General features: G+C 41.6%; 1 protein-coding gene across 9 annotated transcripts in view; it reads left to right on the top strand.

The window, feature by feature from the left end:
• LanB2 (laminin subunit gamma-1) overlaps window positions 1-18,235 on the top strand; it is a 342,671-nt gene extending 324,436 nt beyond the window's left edge. For all 9 annotated transcript variants that reach the window (XM_071656602.1, XM_071656600.1, XM_071656601.1 and 6 more), the window contains one exon: window positions 16,440-18,235. In XM_071656602.1, the coding sequence (XP_071512703.1) occupies window positions 16,440-17,152 (713 nt within the window). In that variant the 3' untranslated portion in view covers window positions 17,153-18,235. The remainder of the gene's footprint in view (window positions 1-16,439) is intronic.
• The last annotated feature ends 263 nt before the right edge of the window (window positions 18,236-18,498 follow it).

The following is an 18,498-nucleotide window of genomic DNA, read 5'->3' as shown; positions in this document are numbered from 1 at the left end:
CAAAATTGGGAATTCTCTTTTTTAAGTATCCAAGTCTCGCCCTGCCTTCTTTTGGTGACCTCCTTATTACACATAGGGGCAGAATGAATGGGGAGGGATTACCTAAGTCCATCAGGGCAATAGTAGTATTAGTTTTTTTAGTTACAGACAGATGCTTGATGTGTGCTAGGGTTGTAGTTTTTCAGACAGTAAACACTGATAAAACTGTCCTCTACCAGTGTCCTGTCAAGGGCGAGGCACAAAAGACTAAGAAGCGGTACTGGAGTCTACCACTTATACTGGGAAGTAAAAGGGTAAAGCAGTTGAGGGTGATGGTGCTGAATCTAAATGGGATAACTAATGAAAGTAAAAGGAAGGAGCTTGTGGAGAGATTTAAAAGATTTAATTTGGATGTGCTGGGGATTGGGGAGACCCATATCCTTGGGTAGGGTGAAGGAGACAAAATGGATATGGTGAATGCAAGTTATGAGAGGGCGTGGAAGGGGGAATAATATGGACAGGAATGAATGACAATTATCAGGAAGTACAAGTGTGCTACCACCAAGAGCATGGGAGGGCATTTCAAAGCATGGATGGAATAGATCAAGAATAGTGTGTGTGAAAGAAAAGATTTACATTGTGAAGTATGTATGGGTATGTGTATGTGCAGCAATGAATATGAATACTGTGTAAGGTAAGGATGAAATGAAACCTTTCTAGAGAAATTTGAATGACAGTATAGATGGTTTTGAGAAGGAAAGAATGATTGATGTAATGCTTGATGTGAATGCAAAGGCTGGATATGATGAAATTGGTAAGATAGTTGGTAAATGGGAAGTGTCTGGCATAAATAAGAATGGAGGTTATCTTGTGAATGTGTATGTTGAGGGGTTTATTCCTTGCAAACACCTTTTTCAGCTCAAGATGATCTGCAGGTATACATGGATCAGAAATGATCGACCGTGTGGCAGTGATGAAAAAGTTGAGAAAGGCTTGCTGGATGCTCGAGTTATAAGCAGAAGTGGAGGTATGGTGTAAGGAAAAATGGATAGGTAAAAGTGTTTCAAGCCAGAAGATGAATCAGAAAGATCGCAAGGAGATGAAAGGAGGATAACTGAAAGTTTAGATGGAAGTGCAGTAAATGTAGGAGTAAATTTAGGGATAGTCATCTGTGATTGAGATGAATAGGACATTTAGAGGTTGAATTAGTAGTTGAACACCATGTCATGAGATATAGGAATGAAGAGGGAAATGCTTGGTGGATGGATAAGATTAGACATGCTGTGGAAGTAAACATCAGGGCATATAGTAAATTGCTGGAAAGGAATGTACCAGTGAATGTTCAGCAAAGAAGGAAAGAATATAAGATGTGGAAGTGGAATGTTAAGAAGCTGAAAGAGGAAAGCAAAGAAAGGGTTGATGAAGATTTTGTAAGAAAGTGAGTGAAAAGTTTAAGGAAAATAAGAAATTGCACTGAAAGGAGGCGAATAAGGAAAGAGGTGGATGTAAGAATGGAAATGTTAATCTGAGAAGTAAGAAAGGGAAGTTGTTGAATCAAAAGGAGGAAATGAAAGGAAGATGGAAAGAGTATTTTGAAGAACTGATGAATGTGAGAGAAGGTGAAGCAGCAGTTGTTACACCCATGGGTATGGAGGATGGAAGAAAGAGGGAACAAGTGCAAAGGTGTATAGTTAAAAGGGTGATAATGAGGCTGAAAGGCACCTGGAGTGGATGGATGGGACTACAGCTGAAATGCTGAGGTATGGAAGAGCAAGTGTGATAGAGTGGATGTATTTGATATGTAATTAGCATGGAAGCAGGTTATGTCCAAGGATTGGGTTTTAATGAAGAAAGGGGATGTGTAGATCAGATTTTTGTGGCAAAAATTACTGTGGAAAAGTACGTAGCAAGAGGTAAGAAGTTTTATGCAGCTTTTATGGATCTGGAGAAAGCATATTGACAGAGTTGAGTGTTTCATGATGTGTTAAGGAAACATAGTGTAGGACGACAACTTTGGGGGTCATTAAGTTCTGTAATTGAGCATTTATATGACTATATTTAATGTGGAAGAGAAGAAAAAGGCATATGGTAGATTGCTCAAAAGGAATGTACCAGTGGAATTTAACAAAGGAGGAGGGATGACTATAAGATATGTAATATGAATGGTAAGAAGCTGATAAAGGAAAGAGTTGATGAAGATTTTGAAGGAAAGGTGATTGAACAGTTAAAGGAAAATGAGAAATTGTACCATGAGGTGAAGAGGGAAAAAGGTGTATGTAAAAGTTGAAATGTTCATGAGAAAAGTGAGGAAGGGAGGTTCCTGAATCAAAAGGAGGAAGTCAAAGGAAGATGGCAAGAGTATTTTGAAGAACTGATGAATGTGGGAGAAGGCATGGCACCAGTTGCTACATGCATGGGTATGGAGGATGGAAGGAAAATGATACAAGTGTAAGAGCCTATAGCAAGAAGGGAGGTAAAGAGGGGGAATAATGAGGCTGAAGGTAGGAATGGAAGGAAAATGATACAAGTGGAAGAGCCTACAGCAAGAAAGGAGGTAAAGAGGGGGAATAATGAGGCTGAAGGTAGGGACGGCACCTGGAGTAGATGATATTATGGCCGAAATTCTGAAGTATTAGGAAAGAGTGTGATAAGAGTGGATGCATTTGATATGTAATTTAACATGGAAACAAGGTTATGCCTGAGCATTGAGTGAATGGTAGTATATTTATTTAATTTATTTTATCATACTTGATCCCTGTTTCCCATATTAGAGAGGTAGCGCAAAACAGACGAAGAATGGTCCATCCTTTCATATGTATTCTTTTTATAATTTCATTTTGCTTTGTCGCTGTCTCCTGTGTTAGCGAGGTAGCGCAAGAAAACATACGAAAGAATGGCCCAACCCACCCACATACACATGTATATGCATACAAGTCCACACACGCAAATATACATAACTATACATCTCAATGTATACTTATATATACAAACACAGACATACATATATACACATGTACATAATTCATACTGTCTGCCTTTATTCATTCCCATCGTCACCCCGCCACACTTGAAATAACAACCCCTTCCCCCCTCATGTGTGCGAGGCAGTGATAGGAAAAGACAACAAAGGCCACATTCGTTCACACTCATTCTCTAGCTGTCATGTAATAATGCACCGAAACCACAGCTCCCTTTCCACATCCAGGCCCCATAGAACTTTCCATGGTTTACCCCAGACGCTTCACATGCCCTGGTTCAATCCATTGACAGCACGTCGACCCCGGTATACCACATCGTTCCAATTCACTCTATTCCTTGCACGCTTTTCACCCTCCTGCATGTTCAGGCCCAAACCACTCAAAATCTTTTTCTTTCCATCTTTCACCTCCAATTTGGTCTCCCACTTCTCCTCGTTCCCACCACCTCTGACACATATATCCTCTTTGTCAATCTTTCCTCACTCATTCTCTCCATGTGACCAAACCATTTCAAAACACCCTCTTCTGCTCTCTCAACCACACTCTTTTTATTACCACACATCTCTCTTACCCTATTATTACTTACTCGATCAAACCACCTCACACCACATATTGTCCTCAAACATCTCATTTCAGCACATCCACCCTCCTCCGCACAACTCTATCCATCGCCCGCGCCTCACAACCATATAACATTGTTGGAACCACTATTCCTTCAAACATACCCATTTTTGCTTTCCAAGATAATGTTCTTGACTTCCACACATTCTTCAGTGCTCCCAGAATTTTTGCCCCTTCCCCCACCCTATGAGTCACTTCCACTTCCATGGTTCCATTTGCTGCCAAACCCACTCCCAGATATCTAAAACACTTTACTTCCTCCAGTTTTTCTCCATTCACACTTACCTCCCAACTGACTTGTCCCTCAATCCTACTGTACCTAATAACCTTGCTCTTATTCACATTAACTCTCAGCTTTCTTCTTTCACACACTTTACCAAACTCAGTCACCAGCTTCTGCAGTTTCTCACATGAATCAGCCACCAGCGCTGCATCATCAGCGAACAACAACTGACTCACTTCCCAAGCTCTCTCATCCACAACAGACTGCATACTTGCCCCTCTTTCCAGAACTCTTGCATTCACCTCCCTAACAACCTCATCCATAAACAAAAACAACCATGGAGACATCACACACCCCTGCCACAAACCTACATTCACTGAGAACCAATCACTTTCCTCTCTTCCTACTCGTACACATGCCTTACATCCTCAATAAAAACTTTTCACTGCTTCTAACAACTTGCCTCCCACACCATATATTCTTAATACCTTCCACAGAGCATCTCTATCAACTCTATCATATGCCTTCTCCAGATCCATAAATGCTACATACAAATCCATTTGCTTTTCTAAGTATTTCTCACATACATTCTTCAAAGCAAACACCTGATCCACACATCCTCTATCACTTCTAAAACCACAGTGCTCTTCCTCAATCTGATGCTCTGTACATGCCTTCACCCTCTCAATTAATACCCTCCCATATAATTTCCCAGGAATACTCAGCAAACGTATACCTCTGTAATTTGAGCACTCACTTTTACCCCCTTTGCCTTTGTACAATGGCACTATACAAGCATTTCGCAAATCCTCAGGCACCTCACCATAAGTCATACATACATTAAATAACCTTACCAACCAGTCAACAATACAGTCACCCCCTTTTTTAAAAAATTCCACTGCAATACCATCCAAACCCGCTGCCTTGCCGGCTTTCATCTTCTGCTAAGCTTTTACTACCTCTTCTCTGTTCATCAAGTCATTTTCCATAACCATCTCACTTTGCACACCACCTTGACCAAAACACCCTATATCTGCCACTCTGTCATCAAACACATTCAAGAAACCTTCAAAATACTCACTCCATCTCCTCACATCACCACTACTTGTTATAACCTCCCTATTAGCCCCCTTCACTGAAGTTCCCATATGTTCCCTTGTCTTACGCACTTTATTTACCTCCTTCCAAAACATCTTTTTATTTTCCCTAAAATTTAATGATACTCTCTCTCCCTAACTCTCATTTGCCCTCTTTTTCACCTCTTGCACCTTTCTCTTGACCTCCTGCCTCTTTATTTTATACATCTCCCAGTCATTTGCATTATTTCCCTGCAAAAATCGTCCAAATGCCTCTCTCTTCTCTTTCGCTAATAATCTTACTTCTTCATCCCACATGTATATATTATTGAGAGGGTAAAGGCATGTACAGAGCATCAGATTGGGGAAGAGCAGTGTGGTTTCAGAAGTGGTAGAGGATGTGTGGATCAAGTGTTTGCTTTGAAAAATGTATGTGAGAAATACTTAGAAAAGCAAATGGATTTGTATGTAGCATTTATGGATCTGGAGAAGGCATATGATAGAGTTGATAGAGATGCTCTGTGGAAGGTATTAAGAATATATGGTGTGGGAGGTAAGTTGTTAGAAGCGGTGAAAAGTTTTTATCGAGGATGTAAGGCATGTGTACGTGTAGGAAGAGAGGAAAGTGATTGTTTCTCAGTGAATGTTGGTTTGCAGCAGGGGTGCATGAAGTCTCCATGGTTGTTTAATTTGTTTATGGATGGGGTTGTTAGGGAGGTGAATGCAAGAGGTTTGGAAAGAGGGCAAAGTATGCAGTCTGTTGTGGATGAGAAAGCTTGGGAAGTGAGTCAGTTGTTGTTTGCTGATGATACAGCACTGGTGGCTGATTCGTGTGAGAAACTACAGAAGCTGGAGACTGAGTTTGGTAAAGTGTGTGAAAGAAGAAAGTTCAGAGTAAATGTGAATAAGAGTAAGGTTATTAGGTACAGTAGGGTTGAGGGACATGTCAATTGGGATGTAAGTTTGAATGGAGAAAAACTGGAGGAAGCCAAGGGTTTTAGATATCTGGGAGTGGATTTGGCAGCGGATGGAACCATGGAAGCGGAAGTGAATCATAGGGTAGGGGAGGGGGCGAAAGTTCTGGGAGTGTTGAAGAATGTAAGGAAGTCGAGAACATTATCTCAGAAAGCAAAAATGGGTATGTTTGAAGGAATAGTGGTTCCAACAATGTTATATGGTTGCAAGGCATGGGCTATAGATAGAGTTGTATGGAGGAGGGTGGATGTGCTGGAAATGAGATGTTTGAGGACAATGTGTGGTGTGAGGTCTTTTGATCAAGTAAGTAATGAAAGGGTAAGTGAGATGTGTGGTAATAAAAAGAGTGTGTTTGAGAGAGCAGGAGAGTGTTTTGAAATGGTTTGGTCACATGGAGAGAATGAGTGAGGAAAGATTGACGAAGAGGATATCTGTGTCAGAGGTGGAGGGAACGAGGAGAAGTGGGAGACCAAATTGGAGGTGGAAAGATGGAGTGAAAAAGATTTTGAGTGATCGGGGCCTAAACATGCAGGAGGATGAAAGGCATGCAAGGAATAGAGTGAATTGGAACGATGTGGTATACCAGGGTCGACATGCTGTCAATGGACTGAACTAGGGCATGTGAAGCATCTGGGGTAAACCATGGAAAGTTTTGGGGGCCTGGATGTGGAAAGGGAGCTGTGGTTTCGGTGCATTATACATGACATGTAGGAGGGTGAAAAGCATGCAAGGAATAGAGTGAATTGGAACGATGTGGTGTACCAGGGTCGATGTGCTGTCAATGGATTGAACCAGGGCATGTGAAGCCTCTGGGGTAAACCATGGAAAGTTTTGTAGGGCCTGGCTGTGGAAAGGGAACTGTGGTTTCGGTGCATTATACATGACAGCTGGAGACTGAGTGTGAACGAATGTGACCTTTGTTGTCTTTGCCTAGCGCTACCTCGCGCACGTGTGGGGGAAGGGGGTTTTCATTTCATGTGTGGTGGGGTGGCGACGGGAATGAATAAAGGGCGAACAGTATGAATTATGTATATATTTTATTTTATTATACTTTGTTGCTGTCTTCCGCATTAGCGAGGTAGAGCAAGGAAAAAGACAAAAGAATGGCCCAACCCACCCACATACACATGTGTATATACATACACATCCACATATGCACATTTACATACCTATACATTTCAACGTATATATATATATATATATATATATATATATATATATATATATATATATATATATTAACTAATCTTCACCTTAGCCTCCACAAGATAATGATCAGACATCCCTCCAGTTGCACCTCTCAGCACATTGACATCCAAAAGTCTCTCTTTCGCACGCCTGTCCATTAACACGTAATCCAATAACGCTCTCTGGCCATCTCTCCTACTTACATAAGTATACTTATGTATTTTTTTTTTTTTTTTTTTTTTTTTTTTTTTTTTTTATACTTTGTCGCTGTCTCCCGCGTTTGCGAGGTAGCGCAAGGAAACAGACGAAAGAAATGGCCCACCCCCCCCCCCCCCATACACATGTACATACACACGTCCACACACGCAAATATACATACCTACACAGCTTTCCATGGTTTACCCGAGACGCTTCACATGCCTTGATTCAATCCACTGACAGCACGTCAACCCCTGTATACCACATGACTCCAATTCACTCTATTCCTTGCCCTCCTTTCACCCTCCTGCATGTTCAGGCCCCGATCACACAAAATCTTTTTCACTCCATCTTTCCACCTCCAATTTGGTCTCCCTCTTCTCCTCGTTCCCTCCACCTCCGACACATATATCCTCTTGGTCAATCTCTCCTCACTCATTCTCTCCATGTGCCCAAACCATTTCAAAACACCCTCTTCTGCTCTCTCAACCACGCTCTTTTTATTTCCACACATCTCTCTTACCCTTACGTTACTTACTCGATCAAACCACCTCACACCACACATTGTCCTCAAACATCTCATTTCCAGCACATCCATCCTCCTGCGCACATCTCTATCCATAGCCCACGCCTCGCAACCATACAACATTGTTGGAACCACTATTCCCTCAAACATACCCATTTTTGCTTTCCGAGATAATGTTCTCGACTTCCACACATTTTTCAAGGCTCCCAAAATTTTCGCCCCCTCCCCCACCCTATGATCCACTTCCGCTTCCATGGTTCCATCCGCTGACAGATCCACTCCCAGATATCTAAAACACTTCACTTCCTCCAGTTTTTCTCCATTCAAACTCACCTCCCAATTGACTTGACCCTCACCCCTACTGTACCTAATAACCTTGCTCTTATTCACATTTACTCTCAACTTTCTTCTTCCACACACTTTACCAAACTCAGTCACCAGCTTCTGCAGTTTCTCGCTTTTTAAACCAGGTATTCCCAATCATCAGTCCTTTTTCAGCACATAAATCTACAAGCTCTTCACCATTTCCATTTACAACACTGAACACCCCATGCATACCAATTATTCCCTCAACTGCCACATTACTCGTCTGTTTCCTTGCGCTACCTCGCAAACGCGGGAGACAGCGACAAAGTATAAAAAAAAAAAAAAAAAAAAAAAATATATATATATATATATATTTTTTTTTTTTGCCGCTGTCTCCCGCGTTTGCGAGGTAGCGCAAGGAAACAGACGAAAGAAATGGCCCAACCCACCCCCATGCACATGTATATACATACGTCCACACACGCAAATATACATACCTACACAGCTTTCCATGGTTTACCCCAGACGCTTCACATGCCCTGATTCAATCCACTGACAGCACGTCAACCCCGGTATACCACATCGCTCCAATTCACTCTATTCCTTGCCCTCCTTTCACCCTCCTGCATGTTCAGGCCCCGATCACACAAAATCTTTTTCACTTCATCTTTCCACCTCCAATTTGGTCTCCCTCTTCTCCTCGTTCCCTCCACCTCCGACACATATATCCTCTTGGTCAATCTTTCCTCACTCATTCTCTCCATGTGCCCAAACCATTTCAAAACACCCTCTTCTGCTCTCTCAACCACGCTCTTTTTATTTCCACACATCTGTCTTACCCTTACGTTACTTACTTGATCAAACCACCTCACACCACACATTGTCCTCAAACATCTCATTTCCAGCACATCCATCCTCCTGCGCACCACTCTATCCATAGCCCACGCCTCGCAACCATACAATATTGTTGGAACCACTATTCCTTCAAACATACCCATTTTTGCTTTCCGAGATAATGTTCTCGACTTCCACACATTCTTCAAGGCTCACAGAATTTTCGCCCCCTCCCCCATCCTATGATCCACTTCCGCTTCCATGGTTCCATCCGCTGCCAGATCCACTCCCAGATATCTAAAACACTTTACTTCCTCCAGTTTTTCTCCATTCAAACTCACCTCTCAATTGACTTGACCCTCAACCCTACTGTACCTAATAACCTTGCTCTTATTCACATTTACTCTTAACTTTCTTCTTTCACACACTTTACCAAACTCAGTCACCAGCTTCTGCAGTTTCTCACATGAATCAGCCATCAGCGCTGTATCATCAGCGAACAACAACTGACTCACTTCCCAAGCTCTCTCATCCCCAACAGACTTCATACTTGCCCCTCTTTCCAAAACTCTTGCATTCACCTCCCTAACAACCCCATCCATAAACAAATTAAACAACCATGGAGACATCACACACCCCTGCCGCAAACCTACATTCACTGAGAACCAATCACTTTATATATATATATATATATATATATATATATATATATATATATATATATATATATATATATATATATATATTTTTTTTATTCTTTATTATACTTTGTCGCTGTCTCCCGCGTTTGCGAGGTAGCGCAAGGAAACAGACGAAAGAAATGGCCCCCCCCCCCATACACATGTATATACATACGTCCACACACGCAAATATACATACCTACACAGCTTTCCATGGTTTACCCCAGACGCTTCACATGCCCCGATTCAATCCACTGACAGCACGTCAACCCCGGTATACCACATCGCTCCAATTCACTCTATTCCTTGCCCACCTTTCACTCTCCTGCATGTTCAGGCCCCGATCACACAAAATCTTTTTCACTCCATCTTTCCACCTCCAATTTGGTCTCCCTCTTCTCCTTGTTCCCTCCACCTCCGACACATATATCCTCTTGGTCAGTCTTTCCTCACTCATCCTCTCCATGTGCCCAAACCACTTCAAAACCCCCTCTTCTGCTCACTCAACCACACTCTTTTTATTTCCACACATCTCTCTTACCCTTACGTTACTCACTCGATCAAACCACCTCACACCACACATTGTCCTCAAACATCTCATTTCCAGCACATCCATCCTCCTGCGCACAACTCTATCCATAGCCCACGCCTCGCAACCATACAACATTGTTGGAACCACTATTCCTTCAAACATACCCATTTTTGCTTTCCGAGATAATGTTCTCGACTTCCACACATTTTTCAAGGCCCCCAGGATTTTCGCCCCCTCCCCCACCCTATGATCCACTTCCGCTTCCATGGTTCCATCCGCTGCCAGATCCACTCCCAGATATCTAAAACACTTCACTTCCTCCAGTTTTTCTCCATTCAAACTCACCTCCCAATTGACTTGACCCTCAACCCTACTGTACCTAATAACCTTGCTCTTATTCACATTTACTCTTAACTTTCTTCTTCCACACACTTTTCCAAACTCAGTCACCAGCTTCTGCAGTTTCTCACATGAATCAGCCACCAGCGCTGTATCATCAGCGAACAACAACTGACTCACTTCCCAAGCTCTCTCATCCCTAACAGACTTCATACTTGCCCCTCTTTCCAAAACTCTTGCATTTACCTCCCTAACAACCCCATCCATAAACAAATTAAACAACCATGGAGACATCACACACCCCTGCCGCAAACCTACATTCACTGAGAACCAATCACTTTCCTCTCTTCCTACACGTACACAAGCCTTACATCCTCGATAAAAACTTTTCACTGTTTCTAACAACTTTCCTCCCACACCATATATTCTTAATACCTTCCACAGAGCATCTCTATCAACTCTATCATATGCCTTCTCCAGATCCATAAATGCTACATACAAATCCATTTGCTTTTCTAAGTATTTCTCACATACATATATATATATATATATATATATATATATATATATATATGAGAGGGTTAGGGAAAATGATTTGGTAAACAGAGAAGAGGTAGTGAAAGCTTTGCGGAAGATGAAAGCCGGCAAGGCAGCAGGTTTGGATGGTATTGCAGTGGAATTTATTAAAAAAGGGGGTGACTGTATTGTTGACTGGTTGGTAAGGTTATTTAATGTATGTATGACTCATGGTGAGGTGCCTGAGGATTGGCGGAATGCGTGCATAGTGCCATTGTACAAAGGCAAAGGGGATAAGAGTGAGTGCTCAAATTACAGAGGTATACGTTTGCTGAGTATTCCTGGGAAATTATATGGGAGGGTATTGATTGAGAGGGTGAAGGCATGTACAGAGCATCAGAATGGGGAAGAGCAGTGTGGTTTCAGAAGTGGTAGAGGATGTGTGAATCAGGTGTTTGCTTTGAAGAATGTATGTGAGAAATACTTAGAAAAGCAAATGGATTTGTATGTAGCATTTATGGATCTGGAGAAGGCATATGATAGAGTTGATAGAGATGCTCTGTGGAAGGTATTAAGAATATATGGTGTGGGAGGAAAGTTGTTAGAAGCAGTGAAAAGTTTTTATCGAGGATGTAAGGCATGTGTACGTGTAGGAAGAGAGGAAAGTGATTGGTTCTCAGTGAATGTAGGTTTGCGGCAGGGGTGTGTGATGTCTCCATGGTTGTTTAATTTGTTTATGGATGGGGTTGTTAGGGAGGTAAATGCAAGAGTTTTGGAATGAGGGGCAAGTATGAAGTCTGTTGGGGATGAGAGAGCTTGGGAAGTGAGTCACTTGTTGTTCGCTGATGATACAGCGCTGGTGGCTGAGTCATGTGAGAAACTGCAGAAGCTGGTGACTGAGTTTGGTAAAGTGTGTGGAAGAAGAAAGTTAAGAGTAAATGTGAATAAGAGCAAGGTTATTAGGTACAGTAGGGTTGAGGGTCAAGTCAATTGGGAGGTGAGTTTGAATGGAGAAAAACTGGAGGAAGTGAAGTGTTTTAGATATCTGGGAGTGGATCTGGCAGCGGATGGAACCATGGAAGCGGAAGTGGATCATAGGGTGGGGGAGGGGGCAAAAATTCTGGGGGCCTTGAAGAATGTGTGGAAGTCAAGAACATTATCTCGGAAAGCAAAAATGGGTATGTTTGAAGGAGTAGTGGTTCCAACAATGTTGTATGGTTGCGAGGTGTGGGCTATGGATAGAGTTGTGCGCAGGAGGATGGATGTGCTGGAAATGAGATGTTTAAGGACAATGTGTGGTGTGAGGTGGTTTGATCGAGTGAGTAACGTAAGGGTAAGAGAGATGTGTGGAAATAAAAAGAGCGTGGTTGAGAGAGCAGAAGAGGGTGTTTTGAAGTGGTTTGGGCACATGGAGAGAATGAGTGAGGAAAGATTGACCAAGAAGATATATGTGTCGGAGGTGGAGGGAACGAGGAGAAGAGGGAGACCAAATTGGAGGTGGAAAGATGGAGTGAAAAAGATTTTGTGTGATCGGGGCCTGAACATGCAGGAGGGTGAAAGGAGGGCAAAGAATAGAGTGAATTGGAGCGATGTGGTATACCGGGTTTGACGTGCTGTCAGTGGATTGAATCAGGGCATGTGAAGCGTCTGGGGTAAACCATGGAAAGCTGTGTAGGTATGTATATTTTGCGTGTGTGGACGTGTGTATATACATGTGTATGGGGGGGGGTTGGGCCATTTCTTTCGTCTGTTTCCTTGCGCTACCTCGCAAACGCGGGAGACAGCGACAAAGTATAAAAAAAAAAAAAATATACATATATATATATATATATATATATATATATATATATATATATATATATATATATATATATATATATATATACACACACCTACACATATATACATATATACACATGTACATATTCATACATGCTGCCTTCATCCATTCCGCCGCCACCCTGCCACACATGAAATGACACCCCTCTCCCCCTGCGTGCGTGCAAGGTAGCACTAGGAAAACAACATAGGCCACATTCTTTCTCACTTGTTCTCTAGCTGTCATGTGTAATGCACCAAACCCACAGTTCCCTTTCCACATCCAGCCATGGAGACATCACACACCCCTTCCGCAAACCAACGTTCACAGGGAACCAGTCGCTTTCCTCTCTTCCTACTTGTACACATGCCTTACATCCTCGATAAAATCTTTTCACTGCTTCTTTCAATTTACCTTCCACACCATATACTCTTAATACCTTCCACAGAGCATCTCTATCAACTCTTCTTATATGCCTTATCCAGATCCATAGATGCTACATACAAATACATCTGCTTTTTTAAGTATTTCTCACATATATTCTTCAAAGCAAACACCTGATCCACACATCCTCTACCACTTCTGAAACTACACTGCTCCTCCCCAATCTGATGCTCTGTACATGCCTTGACCCTCTCGATCAATACCCTCCCATATAATTTTCCAGAAATATTTATACCTCTGTAATCTGAACACTCACCTTTATCCCCTTTGCCTTTGTACAATGGCACTATACATGCATTCCACCAATCCTCAGGCACCTCACCATGAACCATACATACATTGAATAACCTCAGCAACCAGTCAACAACATATATATATTTATTTATTTATTATCTTTTATACTTTGTTGCTGTCCCGTGTGTTAGCACCAGGAAGTAGACGAAAGAGTTGCTCAGCCCACCCACATACACATGTATATACATACACGACCACACACGCATATATACATACCTATACATTTCAACGTATACATACACAGACATATACATTTATACACATGTACACAGTTCATACTTGCTGCCTTTATTCATTCCCGTCGCCACCCCGCCACACATGAAAAGACAACCCCCTCCTCCCGCATGCATGCGAGGTAACACTAGGAAAAGACAACAAAGGCCACATTTGCTCACAATCAGTCTAGCTGTCTTGTATAATGCTCCGAAACCACAGCTCCCTTTCTGCATCCAGGCCCCACAAAACTTCCTTGCATGCCTTTGACCCTCCTGCATGTTCACGCCCCGATCGCTCAAAATCTTTTTCACTCCATCTTTCCACTTCCAATTTGGTCTCCCACCTCTCGTTCCCTCCACCTCTGAGACACATATCCTCTTTGTCAATCTTTCCTCACTCATTCTCTCCATGTGACCAAACCATTTCAAAACACTCTCTTCTGCTCTCTCAACCACACTCTTTTTATTACCACACATCTCTTACCCTTTCATTACTTACTCTATCAAACCACCTCACACCACATATTATCCTCAAACATCTCATTTCCAACACATCCACTCTCCTCCACATAACTCTTTCTGTAGCCCACGCCTTGCAACTATATAACATTGTTGGAACCAACTATTCCTTCAAACATACCCATTTTTGCTTTCTGAGATAATGTTCTCACCTTCCACACATTCTTCAACACTCCCAGAACTTTTGCCTCTCCCTCACCATGTGACTCACTTCCACTTCCATGGTTCCATCCACTGCCAAATCCACTCCCAGATATCTAAAACACTTTGCTTCCTCTAGTTTTTCTCCATTCAAACTTACCTCCCAACTGACTTGGCCCTCAACCCTACTGAACGTAATAACCTTGCTCTTATTCACATTTACTCTCAGCTTTCTTCTTTCACACACTTTACCAAACTCAATCACCAGTTTCTGCAGTTTCTCACCCGAATCAGCCACCAGCGCTGTATCATCAGTGGACAATAACTGACTCACTTCCCAAGCCCTCTCATCCACAACAGACTGCATACTTTCTCCTCTCTCCAAAACTCTTGCATTCACCTCCCTAACAACCCCATCCATAAAATAATTAAACAACCATGGAGACATCACGCACACCTGCCGCAAACCGACATTCCCTGAGAACCAATCACTTTCCTCTCTTCTTACTCATACACATGCCTTATACATACACATATGCATACACAGACATATACACATGTACATAATTCATACTTGCAGCCTTTATTCATTCCCATTGCCACCTCGCCACACATGAAATGACCACCCCCTCCCCTACATGCACATGAGGTAGTGCTAGGAAAAGACAACAAAGGCCACATTCGTTCACACTCAGTCTCTAGCTGTCATGTATAATGCACCAAAACCACAGCTCCCTTTCCACATCTAGACCTCACAAAACTTTCCATGGTTTACCCCTGATGCCCTGGTTCAATCTGTTGACAGCACGTCGATCCCGGTATACCACATCATTCCAATTCACTCTATTCCTTGCACGCCTTTCACCCTCCTGCATGTTCAGGCCCCGATCGCTCAAAATCTTTTCCACTCCATCCTTCCACCTCCAATTTGGTCTCTCACTTCTCCTCATTCCCTCCACCTCTGACACATATATCCTCTTTGTCAATCTTTCCTTACTCATTCTCTCCATGAGACCAAACCATTTCAAAACACCCTCTTCTGCTCTCTCAACCACACTCTTTTTATTATCACACATCTCTCTTACCCTTTCATTACTTAATCAAACCACCTCACACCACATATTGTCCTCAAACATCTCATTTCCAACACATCCACCCTTCTCCGCACAACTCTATCTATAGCCCACACCTCGCCACCATATAACATTCTTGGGACCACTATTCTTTCAAACATACCCATTTTTTGCTTTCTTAGATAATGTTCTTGCCTTCCACACATTTTTCAATGCTCCCAGAACTTTTGCCCTCTCCCCCACCCTGTGACTCACTTCCCCTTCCATGGTTTGCACCTTTGCCATATCAAGTGTTTCCTTGCTTGTAACCATATTAATTTGAAGAAGGGATATCTTAAGCAGACTCAAGTGTTTTAACTGTCATGATAGGCCCAGGAGGCATAGCAGAATTTAGGCAAAACTCAAAATAGCCATCAAAGGACAGTTAATTTGAATATTTTGACAAGAAGAAAAGATTGAGTATAGAGGCAGTTTAAAGAGAGGGAACAGTTAGGAGGCCCAGAATCAAAAGAAGAACCAAAGCTGTCTCTCAGCAGACAGGAGTGAAACCCACATTTTTAGAAACTGTCAAATAATAAGTAGCATATGAGCGAAACATTGCATACAGATCCTGTGCATAGCAGGGGATATTTTATCCCGTAATCTTTCTCTTGTATTAGTTCCTCATTTCCTTATCCCTGTTTACAGTTGCTCCATCTTTGGTTGTGCCACACACTGTCGGTTGAACACTGCCTTAAAACATATGTAGTGTCCAAATTGTGTGTGTGTTTTTGCTCTTCTTATCTTTATTGTGATATTTTCACCATATACTAATTCATTTATGGCAATATCCCTTTGCTTACTTAAACTTAACCCTTTATCTATAGTTTATTGTACACTTAAGTTTCCTCATAATCACAAAAGTATATAGCATTTTAAGCTGTTTATTCATCTTTGGAATAAAATTTTGACAATTCTTTTCAGATTTTGATAAACAAGTACAAGAGAGCCGTGATGAGGCAGAAGATGCTTTGAATCGAGTTGCAGAAATCGAAAAGCTGATTCAGGAAGCTGAAGACAGTACTCGAGATGCTGAAGATGCACTAACAGGTGCTGAGTCAGATGCAAGGGATGCACGTGATATTGCCAAGGAGGCACAGCAAACTGCAAGTGATGCTAGTAAGCAAGCTGGTAATGTACGTGTCAAGGCTGATGCTACCAAAGTTGAAGCTAGTTCTCTCAAGGATGAAGCAGACCATTTGGCCAGTAGGGTAGCAGAGACAGACTCTCGTGTCACCACTTATGAATCTCAGGCAGAGCAAGATCATCTGCAGGTGATGGAGGCCCAGGAGAAAGCTAACCAGGCAAAGGACCGAGCAGATAATGCCAGTGCTAGGGTTCATGAAGCTTATGAGGTAGTACAAGAGATCCTAGGTTTGCTAGAACGTGCACCAGACCTTGATCCTGAACAGTTAGACCTTTTAGAAGAACGCTTGGAAGAGGCCAGGCAAACCTATTACCAAAGTGGTGTGGAGGCCAGTGTCACTGAGCTTACAGAAGCTCGTAGCTGGCAAGAGCGACAGATCTCTCTATATGAGGAAGAGATTAAGAGACTCCAAATAGAAGTTATTAATATTGAAGAGATCAAGATTTCCCTTCCTGAAGAATGCTATAGTCAAACAAAACTAGAACCTTAAACTCACTAGAGAGGAGGTGATTGTACAACTATGACATAAGAGTTTCTGCCTAAAGCACTGTGTGATTAGTATTTATGATAGACACGCAATAAGTTAAGAGTGGTTTAGATACTAAATGATAGATCATTAACTAGTCTAGTATGACTCTGCAACACTATGCATTTCCAATCCCTCTAACAATATTGTAATTCCTTTATGCTAAATAATTCTGGGTTCTACATGCATCACTTCAAACTTTCCCTTTTTGTAAATTGCCGTTTTATAGTAGTACTGTAAAACAACTTGTGAAAAGTATTTTATTTTGAGTCCAATATTTTATTACAGTCAGTGTTCATTAGCTTAAGGTGTAGTTGTTAAGGTACTTAAAACTACTTATTGAATCATGCGCTTTTTAGGTGCTGCTCTAATTTCTTTTGATTTTTAATGTGTGGAAGTAAAGTAGTTTTAAAATACAAGTGAACACAGGTTCTAGCACTCTTTATCATTTTTGCAAAGTGATTTAAGTAGAAATGAAAATTTAAAATGGAAGTGATGTCAGCACCTTTTTGTACATCATATTGGTTTGAGTTTTAAAGGTTTTTAAAAGAGTGTATAGCCTGTCTGATAGGTACTTTTTATTTTCCATATTATTTGGTTAACTAATGAAAGTTTGTTGTAAAAATGTAAAGATAGTGGGTAGGTCAAATTGGTTTAATTTACTTATGTAAAAGAATTCTGAAAAGCTTTAGTCAATGTACTTCCAAGGATGAATTTTAGAGTTGTTATCTAGCTTCATTTCAGCAGGGAACAAAATGACAGATATGCCCACAGTCTTTAAGTTATCCATGTGGCATATTACAAATCTTCAGAAATGCTGAATGACTTTTTGTAGCATAAATGTTTTTCCACTAGTTATCTCTGCAGTGGTATGCGGCTGTTGGGCCCAAATTCACTGTACAGTTTCAACCAAAGATGTGAAAAGGATGTGAACAGATAGTGAGGACTTGCTATGTTTTTTAACTGTTTACTGCCATTTTAGTGCATTGTGATGTTTCAGAAGTGCCACTTTATAGGAAATATGTTTCCAGTAAATTTTTTCTATGACTTGTTTGTTGAATGCCCCTTTTACTTAATATGCCACGGTGTTAGTACTTTTTCTTAGTTCCATTAGTATATTTGGAATCAGAAGGATAGAAAAAGTGAGGATAAAAGATGGGAGTATGGCAAGTGAAGTGAAGAAATCATAAAGACACATGGATGATTATTTAATGTATGTATGACTCATGGTGAGGTGCCTGAGGATTGGCGGAATGCGTGCATAGTGCCATTGTACAAAGGCAAAGGGGATAAGAGTGAGTGCTCAAATT

Source organism: Panulirus ornatus, chromosome 63 (assembly GCF_036320965.1).
Source record: "Panulirus ornatus isolate Po-2019 chromosome 63, ASM3632096v1, whole genome shotgun sequence".
Classification (NCBI taxonomy): Eukaryota; Metazoa; Arthropoda; class Malacostraca; order Decapoda; family Palinuridae; genus Panulirus; species Panulirus ornatus.
The sequence above is the reverse complement of the archived record's forward strand: the minus strand, read 5'-3'. Positions and strand labels throughout refer to the sequence as shown.